The sequence below is a fragment of the Lolium rigidum genome, chromosome 4 (assembly GCF_022539505.1).
Source record: "Lolium rigidum isolate FL_2022 chromosome 4, APGP_CSIRO_Lrig_0.1, whole genome shotgun sequence".
Classification (NCBI taxonomy): Eukaryota; Viridiplantae; Streptophyta; class Magnoliopsida; order Poales; family Poaceae; genus Lolium; species Lolium rigidum.
Genome location: NC_061511.1, coordinates 19,646,204 through 19,661,281, shown reverse-complemented (window position 1 = coordinate 19,661,281; position 15,078 = coordinate 19,646,204). Strand labels below are relative to the sequence as shown.

General features: G+C 45.4%; 1 protein-coding gene across 1 annotated transcript; it reads left to right on the top strand.

Moving 5' to 3' along the window:
- The first annotated feature begins 295 nt into the window (after window positions 1-295).
- On the top strand, window positions 296-1,969 carry LOC124706293 (proline-rich extensin-like protein EPR1). Its single transcript, XM_047237946.1, has 3 exons — window positions 296-449; window positions 534-1,559; window positions 1,839-1,969. Exons 1-3 carry the CDS (start codon window positions 296-298, stop codon window positions 1,967-1,969), a joined length of 1,311 nt encoding a protein of 436 aa, XP_047093902.1.
- The last annotated feature ends 13,109 nt before the right edge of the window (window positions 1,970-15,078 follow it).

Sequence of the window (15,078 nt, the reverse complement as noted above, 5' to 3'; positions counted from 1 at the left end):
CTAATTACCATCAGAGCCTAAATATTTTGTTTTTCGCCTTTCAACTATAAAAATGATGTTAGAGCCCACATCAAATTTTGCGTTGGTAATTAGCTCTAAATTTGTGGTTTTCTAGAAACAATTCCAAAAGTTGTGACCCTGTGTAATATAAGTACGAGAACCCCTGAAGTTATATAGTTTTGTGCAATCGCCTCTTCTTAGAAACTCTTCCTCTATATATACAAGTTCAGGCTTGTTACTGCTGCTTCGCTCGTACAAGTACAGCAGGCCAGCTTCTATAGTTGTTTCGTGCATCATGGTAGCAGGAGGAGGGAGGTTGCTCCTGACCATCGTCATCTGCGCTGGACTGATGCCTGCAGGCAGCGAAGCTGCGACCTCGGTTATCATCGGCATGGCCCAGTGCGCCAGCTGCGCCAGGAAGAGCATGAATGCCGAGGCGGCGTTCAAAGGTACGTGTGTGCTTTCCGTGCTAACTACGAGCATTTTTTAGCAGATTATCAAGTGCAATGTGCTGCCTATTTTGTCATCGTCAGGTCTTAAGGTGGCGATCAAGTGCAACAACGGCAGCGCCGGCGCCGGCGAGTACGAGAGCAAGGCCGTCGGGGACCTCGATGGCACGGGCGCCTTCGCCGTGCGCCTCCCCTCCGACGTCGACCTGCGTGGAAGCGCCCAGTGCTTCGCGCAGCTCCACAGCGCGGCGAGCAGCGAGCCGTGCCCCGGGCAGGAGCCGTCCAAGATCGTGCCGTTGTCCGACGAGGGCAACGGCACCTTCGTAGCCATCGCCGGCAAGACAAAACGCGTCGTATCGACGACGCCCGAGTGCGCAGCGGCCAACATCTGCTTCCCGTGCCACATGTTCGGACGGAAGCCTCTCTACATGCACCGCCACATGAAGCCCTTGCCGGACTACGGGATGCCGACGCCGGTATACGCTCCGCCCGTGTACGGCACCCCGGCGCCGAGATGCCTGTGCACCCCTACCCCGGAGCCGGGATGCCAGTGCCCGTCTACGACACCGGTTTATGGGACGCCCATGCCGGAATACGAGCCGCCTCCAACCCCGGAATTCGGAACACCCACACCGGACTGCCCTCCCGAGGCGCCGGAGTTCGGGACGCCGACGCCGGTATACGCTCAACCCTCGGCTCCTGTGTACGGGACTCCGGCGCCAACATGCATGTGCTCCCCTACTCCGGAAGCCGGATGCCAGTGCTCTACTGCAACTCCCGCGCCGGTTTACGGGACTCCGGCACCGGTTTACGGGACTCCGGCGCCGAGATGCATGTGCTATCCTACTCCGGAAGCCGGATGCCAGTGCCCGACTGCAGCTCCCACGCCGGTGTACGGGACTCCGGCGCCGAGATGCCTGTGCACTCCTACTCCGGAGCCTGGATGCGAGTGCCCTTCTTCCACTCCCACGCCGGTGTACGGGACGCCGATCGCTCAACCCGCTCCTCCGACGCCGGTGTACGGGACTCCGACGCCGAGATGCCTGTGCACTCCTACTCCGGAGCCTGGTTGTCAGTGCCCTTCTTCCACTCCCACGCCGGTGTACGGGACGCCGATGGCTCAACCCCCTCCTCCGACGCCGGTGTACGGGACTCCGACGCCGGTGTACGGGACTCCGACGCCGAGATGCCTATGCACTCCTACTCCGGAGCCTGGATGCCAGTGCCCTTCTTCCACTCCCACGCCGGTGTACGGGACGCCGACGGCTCAACCCCCTCCTCCCACGCCGGTGTATGGGTCGCCGAGGCCGGAGTACCCAGGCACATACCCTCCTTACACGCCGGCGCCGGTGTACGGGACGCCCACGCCAGTGTATGAACCTCCGGCGCCGGTGTACGGGACGCCCACGCCGGTGTATGAACCTCCGGCACCGGATTACGGAGCAGGGCCGACGCCAGAGTGCCCTCCTGCCACGCCGGAGTACGGCACGCCCATCTACACTCCCCCGGCCCACCACTGAGACGACACTGGCTCCATTAATATAATACTATGGTAAATCTGACTTACTGTTAGTACATGCATGAGGAATAAAAAGTTATGGGACTTGACTGATTGTGGTGAGGTGAGCCATGATTTGCATGGAACCAGCTTTGATGAGACGATGGAGCTCCCTGTGTCTTGTACTCTGTGATTTGTTCGAATTTGGCAATAGAAGCTGATTGTGCATCATATGTTTTTTCTTTTTTGAACAGACTCTTTTTTTTTTATCAAATGGCCCGTGGGCCGTGGTTGACATTGCTCAATTTCTTTACATTACTAGGACAATTGCCCGTGCGTTGCCACGGGATATAAAATTTTATTATAGACAATAAACTGAAACATGTGTCCTAATTTATGCGTATTTACATGATTGCTTAAATGTGTTAATCTTGCTTCCATTCCATATAATCCCATTAGTACACGTCTCAAGTTATATCATTGTGTAAACATAATTTTCTAGGTGCCAACCACAACCTTAGAAGTCAGGCTAAGTTACATGAAAGGAAATAAAACATGTATTCATCAGGTAAAGAAAAACACAATAATCAAATACAAAATAGAAGGAAAAAATAATTGACACTATATTCATCATGTATTTATATACTCTCCCCATTACCCTCATTAGTCACACAAAAGTAGTCCAGCTCCAAAAAAAAGTAAGCGCCACATTTGCCAATAAATAAGTACATGGCACACACAAATTCATCACTCTCTTCCCCTCACAGGCTCTCTCACTATGTTCATGTATCATCTCGCCGCACATAGTGGCCAGCCAACAAATGCACATCTCCACACGTAAGCACCGCCAACCAATGGGCCAACCACAACACAAGCCCTCGCGCCCTAGACAGTCAACCACGGGGCCACCGGGATCACATTGCTTTGGTCTGGTCTCCTGGACTGCCAGATCAGATTGGGCAGCCTCTGGGAAAGTGCTGGAGAGGCGAACATGCATAGTCCATGCCGTAAGCCATGTGTGAGGAGTCATTTGGCCGCCACTTCCGTGTCATATAATGGTTGTGAAAGCAGTTATCTCTTGGTGAAGTATAAAAGCAATTATTGTACGAGTATTGAGATATCTTCAGGCATATAATGTACAGGCATATAATGTACGATACAATTTTTACTTCTCGAAAAGGGGGGTAAATGAAATATAGCATGGCCATAGTGGTTCAACTGACATTGTTCATAAATAGAAAAAAAGATGCTTAACTTATTAAGCATAAAGCAGATAGCTGATGCTAAAGAGTGAAGATTGGTGTGCTTTCTACCTAGGAGACAACTGTGTAAGTACAGCTAGTTCTAATGTGTAACGCTTGCATCTGCATCTTAGAGGGCCCCATAGATATATCATTATCTTGTTTGTAAGGCAAAAGCAGAAAGAAGACACCAATTATAGCTTTTTATTGATGCAATTGTACTTTATTCATGGCTCTATATGTGAAATACAACCGCGTAATACGGATCTAGCATCAGTGATGTATAGATATTATATGCATGCAGATGCATAAATCTACTTGGCAAATTGTTCATCTTCATCAGCCTGCCCCTAAATACTATTGCATGCACTATTTTTTATGGGTTTTTTTACTGCAAAAGTTAATACTTTGAACAAAACTAAAATTACCGTACCGCCTCTGTGTACATCACTCCCCTGATATATCATCTTCCTAAACCTCACTTGCAAGAAAATATTGTGCCAATACCAATGGGTCCTCCAAAATTGAAAGACTATTTTCTTATTTTGTTAACCACCCAACCTAACCATCACCATCTCACTGTAGAAAACAAACAAGAATCCTACTCCCTCTGTTCCCTAATACTTTATCCATGGCTAGAAACCAATTAGTTTTCAACTTAAGTAATTCAATCCCAACCATTAGTTCATTAGAAATGCTGCCATCATCAGTCAATCAAACATAATTTCTATGTGCATTGTACCTAGTAGGAAATTTGCAAAAACATGTCATGGAATTAATTTCTTTCAATGTATTCATTACTTTCATGTTGAAAGTCCCCTAATTAAGCAACAATTCTGTCAAAAAAACTAAGCAAAAAATATACAGAAGCACCCTCATCGCATCTTATTAGTTAGTATACATTAGGGTACACAACTGCAGTGGAAACTTACTTTCTCGTCGTCGGCGCGGCTGAGTCGGTCGATGGCGACTGGGTCTACGCTTGCGGAGGTGCCCAACAGCGGTGGTGCTCTAGGCGAGTTGTGCATATCCCCGCGGCCTCAGCCTTGAGCTGCCCGATGTGGGATGCGTGGCGTGGGATGCTAGCATGATGGATGTGATATTTTGTGCCATGTCGAGCTGCTCGAACCTGTCCGCCGGAAGCACCACCGCCAGCTCTTCGGGCAAACCGAAGGCCATGGCTGTTCCGTCACCAGCACATCCTGGGTCGGTGCGGTCAAGGCGTCGACGCCTACATATTTATTACCCTTTCCCATCTGAAAAGAAGAAATAGCATGTTTCATATAACAAACGAATGAGCAAGATCTAGAAATGAAGAAATTATATGCTTCACTTATAAACACATCGTTCAAAACAAAACAGTGCTTGCATGATACAGCAGCGCTGCTAGCACAGAAACCTGATGCACATCACCGTACTCGGAAGCAGCACGACCTCATACAAGACAAGGGGAGCTCCTCTAAATTTGTAGATAGAACGAGCTTGCATGATAAAACATTTCTTATATAATCTGTTACAGAACATGTAAAAAAATTATAGTAAGAATAATTAAATTCACCCCTAATCTCATAGGAAGGATTAACATATACTCCAGTTCACCTTAATCTTGATGACAGAATCATAGTAAGAATAAATTTGCTACAGATATGAGTGTGAGAGCTCCATGAGTCCGAGTGTAGACAAAATTGATATGATAGCCAAAGAATCAGACGCAAATGCTCCTATGCTTCTGGTGCGAAGTTATACAAAACAAATTGTTATCTGTTATTAGAATAATATCTGGTGCGAAGATATATGCGGAGAAAATACAGCAGCGCTACCAGCACAAATACCTGATGCACGCCACGCCACTGTACTCGGCAGCACCACGGCCTCATACAAGGCGAGGGGGTCTCCTCTAACATGTTGACCGACACCAAGGCTGCGCCGTTCGGGTAATACGGCGGCAACAGTCGTAGATGGTCATGGCTTGGCCCTTGTTGGTCGCCGATGTAGATGGTGATGTCACTGTCGGGGCGACCAAAGGGCACGCCAAAGACGTCGTAGTTGTTGACAAAGATGCCGCCGATCCGCGGAGGCGGTGACAAAGCCGGATCCGTGCGGTGTAGACAGTGTAGTAACACCAACACTATCAGACAACCAGCTTATAGAGTATGACGAATTTCCGTTTCAGCCACACCTGATGAGTTTCCTATAAAATTCACTAAACACACGGACAGTAATGAATACCTCTATGACAGCCAACACATGTACCAAAAAAAAAATCAAAAATCTCTATTGACTTTCCTACTCCTTTGCATATCAGAGACACAAATCAGGTTGCTGGATATGATGTTGCTGATTTCAGTTTGCAGCAATGAATACACAACAGCCGCATCAGGCCATCAGAAAGGCAGCGCACCAAGAACAGTAGCAGCAAGCAAAACGGGAGCAACCATAAATGAGAAACAGAAAAGCAAGAACCGCGGGAGGAGTTACCTTGCTGGCGAATCTGGGCGGGGCGAGCTGAATCCAGAGGGGGAGAGCGGCGGAGGCTCGATTCCAGGCGATGGAGGCGCGATTCAGGGCGGGGGCGGCACGAATCAGGGCGGTGGCGCGTGAGAGCACTGGCGGCACGAATCCGGGCGGCGGCGGCCCGCGAGAGCAGTGGCGGCTCGATCCAGTTCCTGGCAAGAATGGACAGAGAGAGATAGGGTTTCTAACGCGATTCAAGAGAGGCTCCAATAGAAGATTGAGTTGAGTACATGCCTCATGGAAGGTGGATCCCGTCAGGAGAGGCTGATCCAATCACGGCCAGGAGGTCCCATCGCGTGGGAGCTTCTGTTGCTGCGCTGTGCGATGCGTCGCCGCCCGCCGCGTGCTACCGCTAGTCGTGCCGCCGCCGCTGGTCGTTGACGTTCACGATAACTCTTCGTCAGTGGGATCGGTACGGTGTCGACGGGGTATGCGGGGCGTGATGTGGCTAGGAAGGCCGATCTGGGTGGGCCGAAGAGGGTGGGGGCGGTGGCAAGGATGTTGAACCGGGAAGAAGGTGGCGGTGTGCGGGTTTTGCAGAGGGCGGATAGGATCGGGAGTCGGCGCGGTCGAGCGGCGGCGTGGAAGAAAGCTTCGTGAGATGCAAAGGAGGGACGTTTTTTATTTTTCAGGGAAGGAGGGAAGGAGGCGACGTGGTGGCGGATGTGTTGGACTTTGGCCCATTTCAACGGCGAGCGAAGCGCGATGGAGGTACGACGAACGTATTGCTGTAGTGGCAGAATAAGGAACATGTCCTCCTTTTTAAGTAGTGTAGATAATATAGTAGGGAGGGAAGTGCGGAAATCAAAGAAAGGAAACCAATCGACGCAGATTAATTTGGGGGCGAAGATTCGGTAGTAACCTACCGCTCGGATCAGCGCGCAGTAAATAACAACTCGTGATTGCTTTCCTGATAAAACGTGATTGATTTCCTTTTTTTGACCCGCGTGATTGATTTCCTATGTAAAAGAGTACTTTTGGTAAGGCCAAAAGATCCGGATGGCAAGGAAATACTGATTTGACGGAAATCATTGGATTCATTGGATTTTTGGAAAGTGACTGAAATCATGGAGTTTGTTGGTGCGGCAGTTTTTTTTGTAAGTAGCTAGGTGGGAGGGTAAAATGGTCTTATTTAAAATATGGTTGACGAAACTACGACCGGAGGAAACAGAACCAGTTCCTCCTTTTTATATAGTAGAGATTATTCACTATGGATTCAGTATACAACGAGTCAAATGGACTGTGAAACAATCTGTTCTGATGAATCAGATTAAAATTATTTATCATTATGCTAAACAAATCTTACATACATAATATGCGAACAAAAAAACAGTGATAAAACATATTACACCTCTTACTCCAAGGCATCCATGTGCTACAAAAATGTTGCATAATGTGTGAGCTTTGTCTTTCTTTCCCATGACTTTCAATACAATCACTGATCACATGTTCCTCCAAAATAAAGGAACAGCAGGGTGGAAGGGTGGGGGACCTCACCCTAAGATTTATCCCAATCCATATACCTTCTATAGAAAATGAGGAAAAAATAATAAAAAAACCTAGCCCAGTTAGGCTTCCCCACACTAGCATAATGGGCTTGATTCGCCACTACTCCAAATAATATGTAGACACCAAATGACTTTTCGGTTTTGATGTGTAAAAGCAAACCATTTCGATTTATTTTGTAATGTACGCTAGTGTTAGGAGAGTAGTTACATACTATTGAACAGTTAGACCCATGGAAACGTACAACACTAGTACATATCCAGCCTTTGCACACGGTTTCACAAAAGATATGCAAAACCGTCACCATGAAGGGTTGTGATGGGTCGTCCATCCCATACATTTTTCAAAACCTTGTGCGATGGAAGTGAATTTTCACGAGGTCATATATACTAAATTGTTATCATGGTGAACAAACAGATGCCATGTGATGGCTTAAGTTGTGGTGGATCCGGAGGAGGCGAGGTGAACTAATAAGCACACACAAACACCACGATCTACCCAAGTTCAGGGCCCTCGTGAGGAGGTAAAACCCCTACTCCCGCTTGTCTAAACTATATATCTCTTGCGATGGAACAACACAACAATGGTGCTCCTTGAGCTATATCGAGAGGAGGAAGAAGAAGAGAGTAGAACCCCTACTATGAAGGTGCAGAGAAGGTCCTGCACCCACATATTCCTCCAAAATAAAGGAACAGCAGGGTGGAAGGGTGGGGGGCCTCACCCTAAGATTTATCCCAATCCATATACCTTCTATAGAAAATGAGGAAAAAATAATAAAAAAACCTAGCCCAGTTAGGCTTCCCCACACTAGCATAATGGGCTTGATTCGCCACTACTCCAAATAATATGTAGACACCAAATGACTTTTCGGTTTTGATGTGTAAAAGCAAACCATTTCGATTTATTTTGTAATGTACGCTAGTGTTAGGAGAGTAGTTACATACTATTGAACAGTTAGACCCATGGAAACGTACAACACTAGTACATATCCAGCCTTTGCACACGGTTTCACAAAAGATATGCAAAACCGTCACCATGAAGGGTTGTGATGGGTCGTCCATCCCATACATTTTTCAAAACCTTGTGCGATGGAAGTGAATTTTCACGAGGTCATATATACTAAATTGTTATCATGGTGAACAAACAGATGCCATGTGATGGCTTAAGTTGTGGTGGATCCGGAGGAGGCGAGGTGAACTAATAAGCACACACAAACACCACGATCTACCCAAGTTCAGGGCCCTCGTGAGGAGGTAAAACCCCTACTCCCGCTTGTCTAAACTATATATCTCTTGCGATGGAACAACACAACAATGGTGCTCCTTGAGCTATATCGAGAGGAGGAAGAAGAAGAGAGTAGAACCCCTACTATGAAGGTGCAGAGAAGGTCCTGCACCCACATATTCCTCCAAAATAAAGGAACAGCAGGGTGGAAGGGTGGGGGGCCTCACCCTAAGATTTATCCCAATCCATATACCTTCTATAGAAAATGAGGAAAAAATAATAAAAAAACCTAGCCCAGTTAGGCTTCCCCACACTAGCATAATGGGCTTGATTCGCCACTACTCCAAATAATATGTAGACACCAAATGACTTTTCGGTTTTGATGTGTAAAAGCAAACCATTTCGATTTATTTTGTAATGTACGCTAGTGTTAGGAGAGTAGTTACATACTATTGAACAGTTAGACCCATGGAAACGTACAACACTAGTACATATCCAGCCTTTGCATACGGTTTCACAAAAGATATGCAAAACCGTCACCATGAAGGGTTGTGATGGGTCGTCCATCCCATACATTTTTCAAAACCTTGTGCGATGGAAGTGAATTTTCACGAGGTCATATATACTAAATTGTTATCGTGGTGAACAAACAGATGCCATGTGATGGCTTAAGTTGTGGTGGATCCGGAGGAGGCGAGGTGAACTAATAAGCACACACAAACACCACGATCTACCCAAGTTCAGGGCCCTCGTGAGGAGGTAAAACCCCTACTCCCGCTTGTCTAAACTATATATATCTTGCGATGGAACAACACAACAATGGTGCTCCTTGAGCTATATCGAGAGGAGGAAGAAGAAGAGAGTAGAACCCCTACTATGAAGGTGCAGAGAAGGTCCTGCACCCCCTTATATAGTGGGGGGGGGGGAGGGAGGGGCATGTTACAAGAGAGAAAAACCCTAGCATGGGATAAAGCCATGTTTTGTGGATCTTCGTCTACAACTACCCCTATCAGGAAGCATCCATCTTGTCACAAGTGCGCTACTTAACGTGACTTGACCTTCTGTCTCCATGCCGCCGACCAGTGTACCTCTCATCAGCGGCATGGTCAACCCTGTTGTTGGAATGTACCACATGTCTTTATTATGATGAGATTCTACTGCCATCTTGCGCGATTATGGGGATGTGACCTGTGCGTGGACTTTTACGGCTGGCATATGACTGTTGGCCCTATGTCGGTTCCGACAAGGTATGTCGGTCTTCATCCATCAGCATTCTTCGTGCCAACCGAGTTAGCCCGAGTTCGGATCTTCCCGCGCTACCTACCGACATAGGTATGTCAGCAGGGTATGTCGGCACGGTATGTCGGCATGGCTAACCTGGTCAGCAGACTCTTTACCTGCGAGACAAGATTATCCGACTTACCCATCACTAGTGGAGAATAGGCCTTTCGTCCCAAGCCCCTGGGAGCAACAGTCCCGGTTTTGAACCAAACCGGGTCCAATGAGGGGTACTGGTCCCGGTTCGTAATACCAACCGGGACTAAAGGGGTGACCTCTGGGGCAAAAGCCTTTAGTCCCAGTTCATATTACCAACCGGGACTAAAGGGATTTTGGGTTTTTTTTGGCTTAACACTGTAAAATAGAAAAGAAAATGATAGAAAATTCAAAAAATAAAATGTTTTCAGATTCTTGTATGTTATGCAACCTACTATTAGGGAAAATTAACAAATTTGAATTTTCACTTTTTTTGCAAAAAAGATTTTAAAAATGGTAAAACTGCATTAACTTTTGCATACGACATCGAAAAAAAACGTATAATATATCAAAATCATCGTGGCAAAAAGTTACATCCGAATTCCGGTTAGCCAATTTTTAGATTCTCAAAATTCCAAATGAAAATATGAAAGCAGGAAGATTTTAGTTTTGTCCAGAAATTCAGGATTTTATATTTTTTTATATTTTATAAATTAATAATTTCATCATGCATAAAGATTACTATTACTTAACCATAAAGTTAGCCAATTTTTTAGATTTTCAAAGTTTGGTAAAAAAAAATTATTAAAAAATTAATATTAAAAAACAATTATAATACAAATTAAAAAAATAATATTTATAAAAAAATAAAATTATAATATAATTATAACAACATGTTATTACGTCATTAGTTTTGTTTATTAAAATAATTATTTGGAATTCAAAAAATAAATAAGTGTGACATCGACCAACATGTTAATAGGATTGATATGATACTAGTATCACAACATGCGCGCGAAGCACTTGGAAGCGGGATGGGAAAGGAACTTGGAAGTTAAGCGTGCTAGTGCTGAAGTAGTGGGAGGATGGGTGACCGAGCGGGAAGTTGGACCACGGGTAAGTAATTTGACTAGAGATTATAAGCGTAGTTAAAGATTAAGTGTAGTTAGAGACTAAACTAGTTAAATAACTGAAATACTAGAAATTCTGAAGAAAAAAAAGAAAAAAAAGGAGCGAAAAATAATTGGGCATAACAAAATGGATTTAAAAAATTAACAAATTTCCTTTAGTCCCGGTTGGTGTTACAAACCGGGACTAAAGGTCATTTTCTCGACGCGCGCCAGCAGCCCACGTGGCGGGACCTTTAGTCCCGGTTTGTTTTACAACCGGGACTAAAGGGAGGGCCTTTAGTCCCGGATGGTTAGTCCCGGTTCCAAAACCGGGACTAAAGGCCCTTATAAATCGGGATTATAGACCCTTTTTCTACTAGTGCATGTAAGTCGGTACCTCCGAGTTAACCTGGCCGTTTAGACCACCATCTTAGCCTACCAGGGTCATCCGCCAACATAAATTGTTTCCAATGTGAGTAAAATAGAAACAGTGAGCAAAAGTTCGGTATCTAAAGGTATAATAGGCGCACCCTCACCGAGCCTCTAGGTAAATCTGAATTGACTGGCCATAGGATTTTACCTCGGTAAATCTAGGCCGTCTGTTTTTTTACTCCATTGGTATAAAAGGAGGATCCTATGGAGGAAACCCTAGCCGCTTTTGTCCCAATCTCCGCACGAGGCTGGCGATTTTTCTCCTCCCTCTCCTCTCCCGTGCCCTCTCCTCTTCCCCTGCTTGGGCTGCAGCCACCACTCCCTACTATGGCCGATCTCCATTCATGGCCATGGCCGGGCGGTACAGCGTGATGCGCGTAAATGTACACGTCCGTTGGGAACCCCAAGAGGAAGGTGTGATGCGCACAGCAACAAGTTTTCCCTCAGTAAGAAACCAAGGTTATCGAACCAGTAGGAGCCAAGAAGCACGTGAAGGTTGTTGGTGGAGGAATGTAGTGCGGCGCAACACCAGTGAAACCGGCGCCAACGTGGAACCCGCACAACACAATCAAAGTACTTTGCCCCAACGTAACGGTGAGGTTGTCAATCTCATCGGCTTGCTGAAAACAAAGGATTAAGCGTATTGAGTGGAAGATGGTGTTTGTTTGCAAAGAACAAGTAAAAACAGTAGAATGTATTCAGATGTAAAAGAATGGACCGGGGTCCACAAGTTCACTAGAGGTGTCTCTCCAATAAGATAACTAACATGCTCGGGTGAACAAATTACGAGGCGAGCAATTGACAAAGAAAGATTCAATACATATCAATGATGATTACTATGTGATTTAATCGGGGCATTACGACAAAGTACATAGACCGCTATCCAAGCATGCATCTATGCCTAAATAATCCACCTTCGATTATCATCCGAACCCCTTCCGGTATTAAGTTGTAAACAACAGATAATTGCATTAAGTATGGCGCGTAATGTAATCAACACAAATATCCTTAGACAAAGCATTGATGTTTTATCCCTAGTAGCAACAGCACATCCACAACCTTAGAACCTACTGTCACGATCCCAGATTCAATGGAGGCATGAACCCACTATCGAGCATAATTACTCCCTCTTGGAGTTACAAGTATCAACTTGGCCAGATCCTCTACTAGCAACGGAGAGCATGCAAGAACATAAACAACACATATATGATAGATTGATAATCAACTTAACATAATATTCTATATTCATCGGATCCCGCCAAACACAACATGTAGCATTACAAATAGATGATCTTGATCATGTTAGGCAGCTCACAAGATCTAAACAATGATAGCACAAGCGGAGAAGACAACCATCTAGCTACTGCTATGGACCCATAGTCCAAGGGTGAACTACTCACGCATCAATCCGGAGGCGGGCATGATGATGTAGAGCCCCTCCGGTGATGATTCCCCTCTCCGGCGAGGTGCCGGAGGCGATCTCCTGAATCCCCCGAGATGGGATTCGCGACGGCGGCGTCTCTGGAAGGTTTTCCGTACCGTGGCTCTCGGTACAGGGGGTTTCGCGACGAAGGCTATTTGTAGGCGGAGGGGTAGGTCAGGGGGCGTCACGAGGGGCCCACACAACAGGCCGGCGCGGCCAGGGCTTGGGCCGCGCCGCCCTGGTGTGTGGCCACCTCGTGGCCCCACTTCGTCTCCCTTTCGGTCTTATGGAAGCTTCGTGCAAAAATAGGACCCTGGGCGTTGATTTCGTCCAATTCCGAGAATATTTCCTTACTAGAATTTCTGAAACCAAAAACAGCAGAAAACAGCAACTGGCACTTCGGCATCTTGTTAATAGGTTAGTGCCGGAAAATGTATAATAATGCTGTAAAGTATGTATAAAACATTCAAGTATTATCATAAAAGTAGCATGGAACATAAGAAATTATAGATACGTTTGAGACGTATCACAGCGCCGGTCTTGGGCGCGAGCGCCGCGTGCAGGACGATCTGGGCGCAGGCCTTGGGCAGGAGCAGGACAGAAGATACATGGAGGAGGTTGCCTGACCTACTGATGACGAAGAAGAGCAAGGGGCGGGCCAGCACCACCACGGAGTTGTTGGGGCTGTTGCGTGTAGGAGCACGCGATCCCCTAGCCTACTTTGTCACCGAGGACGCAGGCCAGCAGCACAGGAACCTGCCCTCCTCTGCCTCTTCTTCAAAGGAGACCAGCAGGTTATCTCCTCTCCCTCTCTTTCTCTCCTCTCTCTCTCAAGGAACAAAGAAAATCTCAACTTTATTTGTTGGTGCAGATCGATTTTAATATGCTCATAAGTTGCTTGATGAAAACTCTACCTAACATTATTGTTGACAGGAAGTGGCAGCACGTGGTGGTGGTCCTCAGCAACGACGAGAGGGAGAGGGGATGGATGCTTCAAGATTCGATGCGGCTGTCATGAGCCTCCAATCCATTTGGCTCCTTACTGCCAATTTGGTCATGTTTCTCGACTTCCCCCCTTTTTAATTCGGCTTGTATGTTTGATGTGTGACCTGAACGTTCGTTAGTTTTGTTTCATGGATAATTATTTTTTTGGCATGAATTACTCCAGAGCAGGGTGTATACATTATTCTTCAGATTTTGGTTATATTAGGCTGGTCTTCTTTGATGGTATGGGCAAAGAGATTATTTGTAGGTCATTGTTGTTATTTTAGCCAGCATTTTCGTGAATAAGTCCTAACAGATAGATTGTAGCTCCTTTTTGTAGATCTAAATTGCATCTCTTTATTTGATAGGACACCTACACATTTTAGATTTATTGTTTGTTGCTCTCTTTACATGCAAAATGCTACATCGCAACCTGTGTACCAATCTTGAAGAAATTTAGAAATTGAGGCAGCATAAAATCCAAGAGCTTTTACATTAGAATGTTGTTGTTGAGTTGCCATGGTATACCCTTTGCCTTTTCATGAATTTCAATTCTTCTTGCAACTTCGACTTAAATAATATTTAGAAAATTCCATACTGTCTAAATGACATGACAAGCCCACAGTTTAAGTCTTAAAAATTATAGTAATACTTATGTCTTTATGGGGGTTCAGCTATGCATTTAGTGTCTTTTCATAACAGACCCAACACCTTATATGATGCATTTAGTGTCTTTGTTCAATTGACTATTTACTTGTTTGTGCTTTTTGTTGTGTTCGATTTGATGTAGTGATGCAGTTGCTTACGTGATGCAGATATTCATGGGGTAGTCAATGTACTTGCTGGTGTGTTTGAGGTAGATGTATCAAACTGGACACCATTTATGTCAAATGGTTTCAAAGGTGTTGTAACCGGATCCACAGTAGTCTTATTTGCCTATGTTGGATTTGATGCAGTTGCTAATTCTGTAAAGGAAGCTAAATGACCACTGGTAAATTCAATATTTTCCCATACTATCACCTTTAAGTCTTTTCTGTCATCATAATTCATTTGCTTCTATGAATTTTGAATTTCCAGTAGATGTTTTCTCTTTTGACACCATAATCCATTTGCTTTTTAGAATTTTGAAGTGTTCAACAATCTATTTCTCCTTTATCACCTTTGATTTTTTATATGTAATATAGCTTGGATCTCTTATGGCTATGTGGGATATGTTTGGCATTTCCTAGGTCCTTAAGTATTTCCATGTGGTTGTTGGTGCATATATGCAGAGCCAGGCCTGCAAAAATGGGGATTTTGGTATTTAATTTTCTTCTCAAATGTGTACATAATATCTGCATTGTATGATCAATGAAACCAATATAGGATTCGATTTATGATTACAAAAACTAGGATTAGTTATACAAAGTTCAGTTTGTTTATCTGCCAGCGCACGGTTGTTACC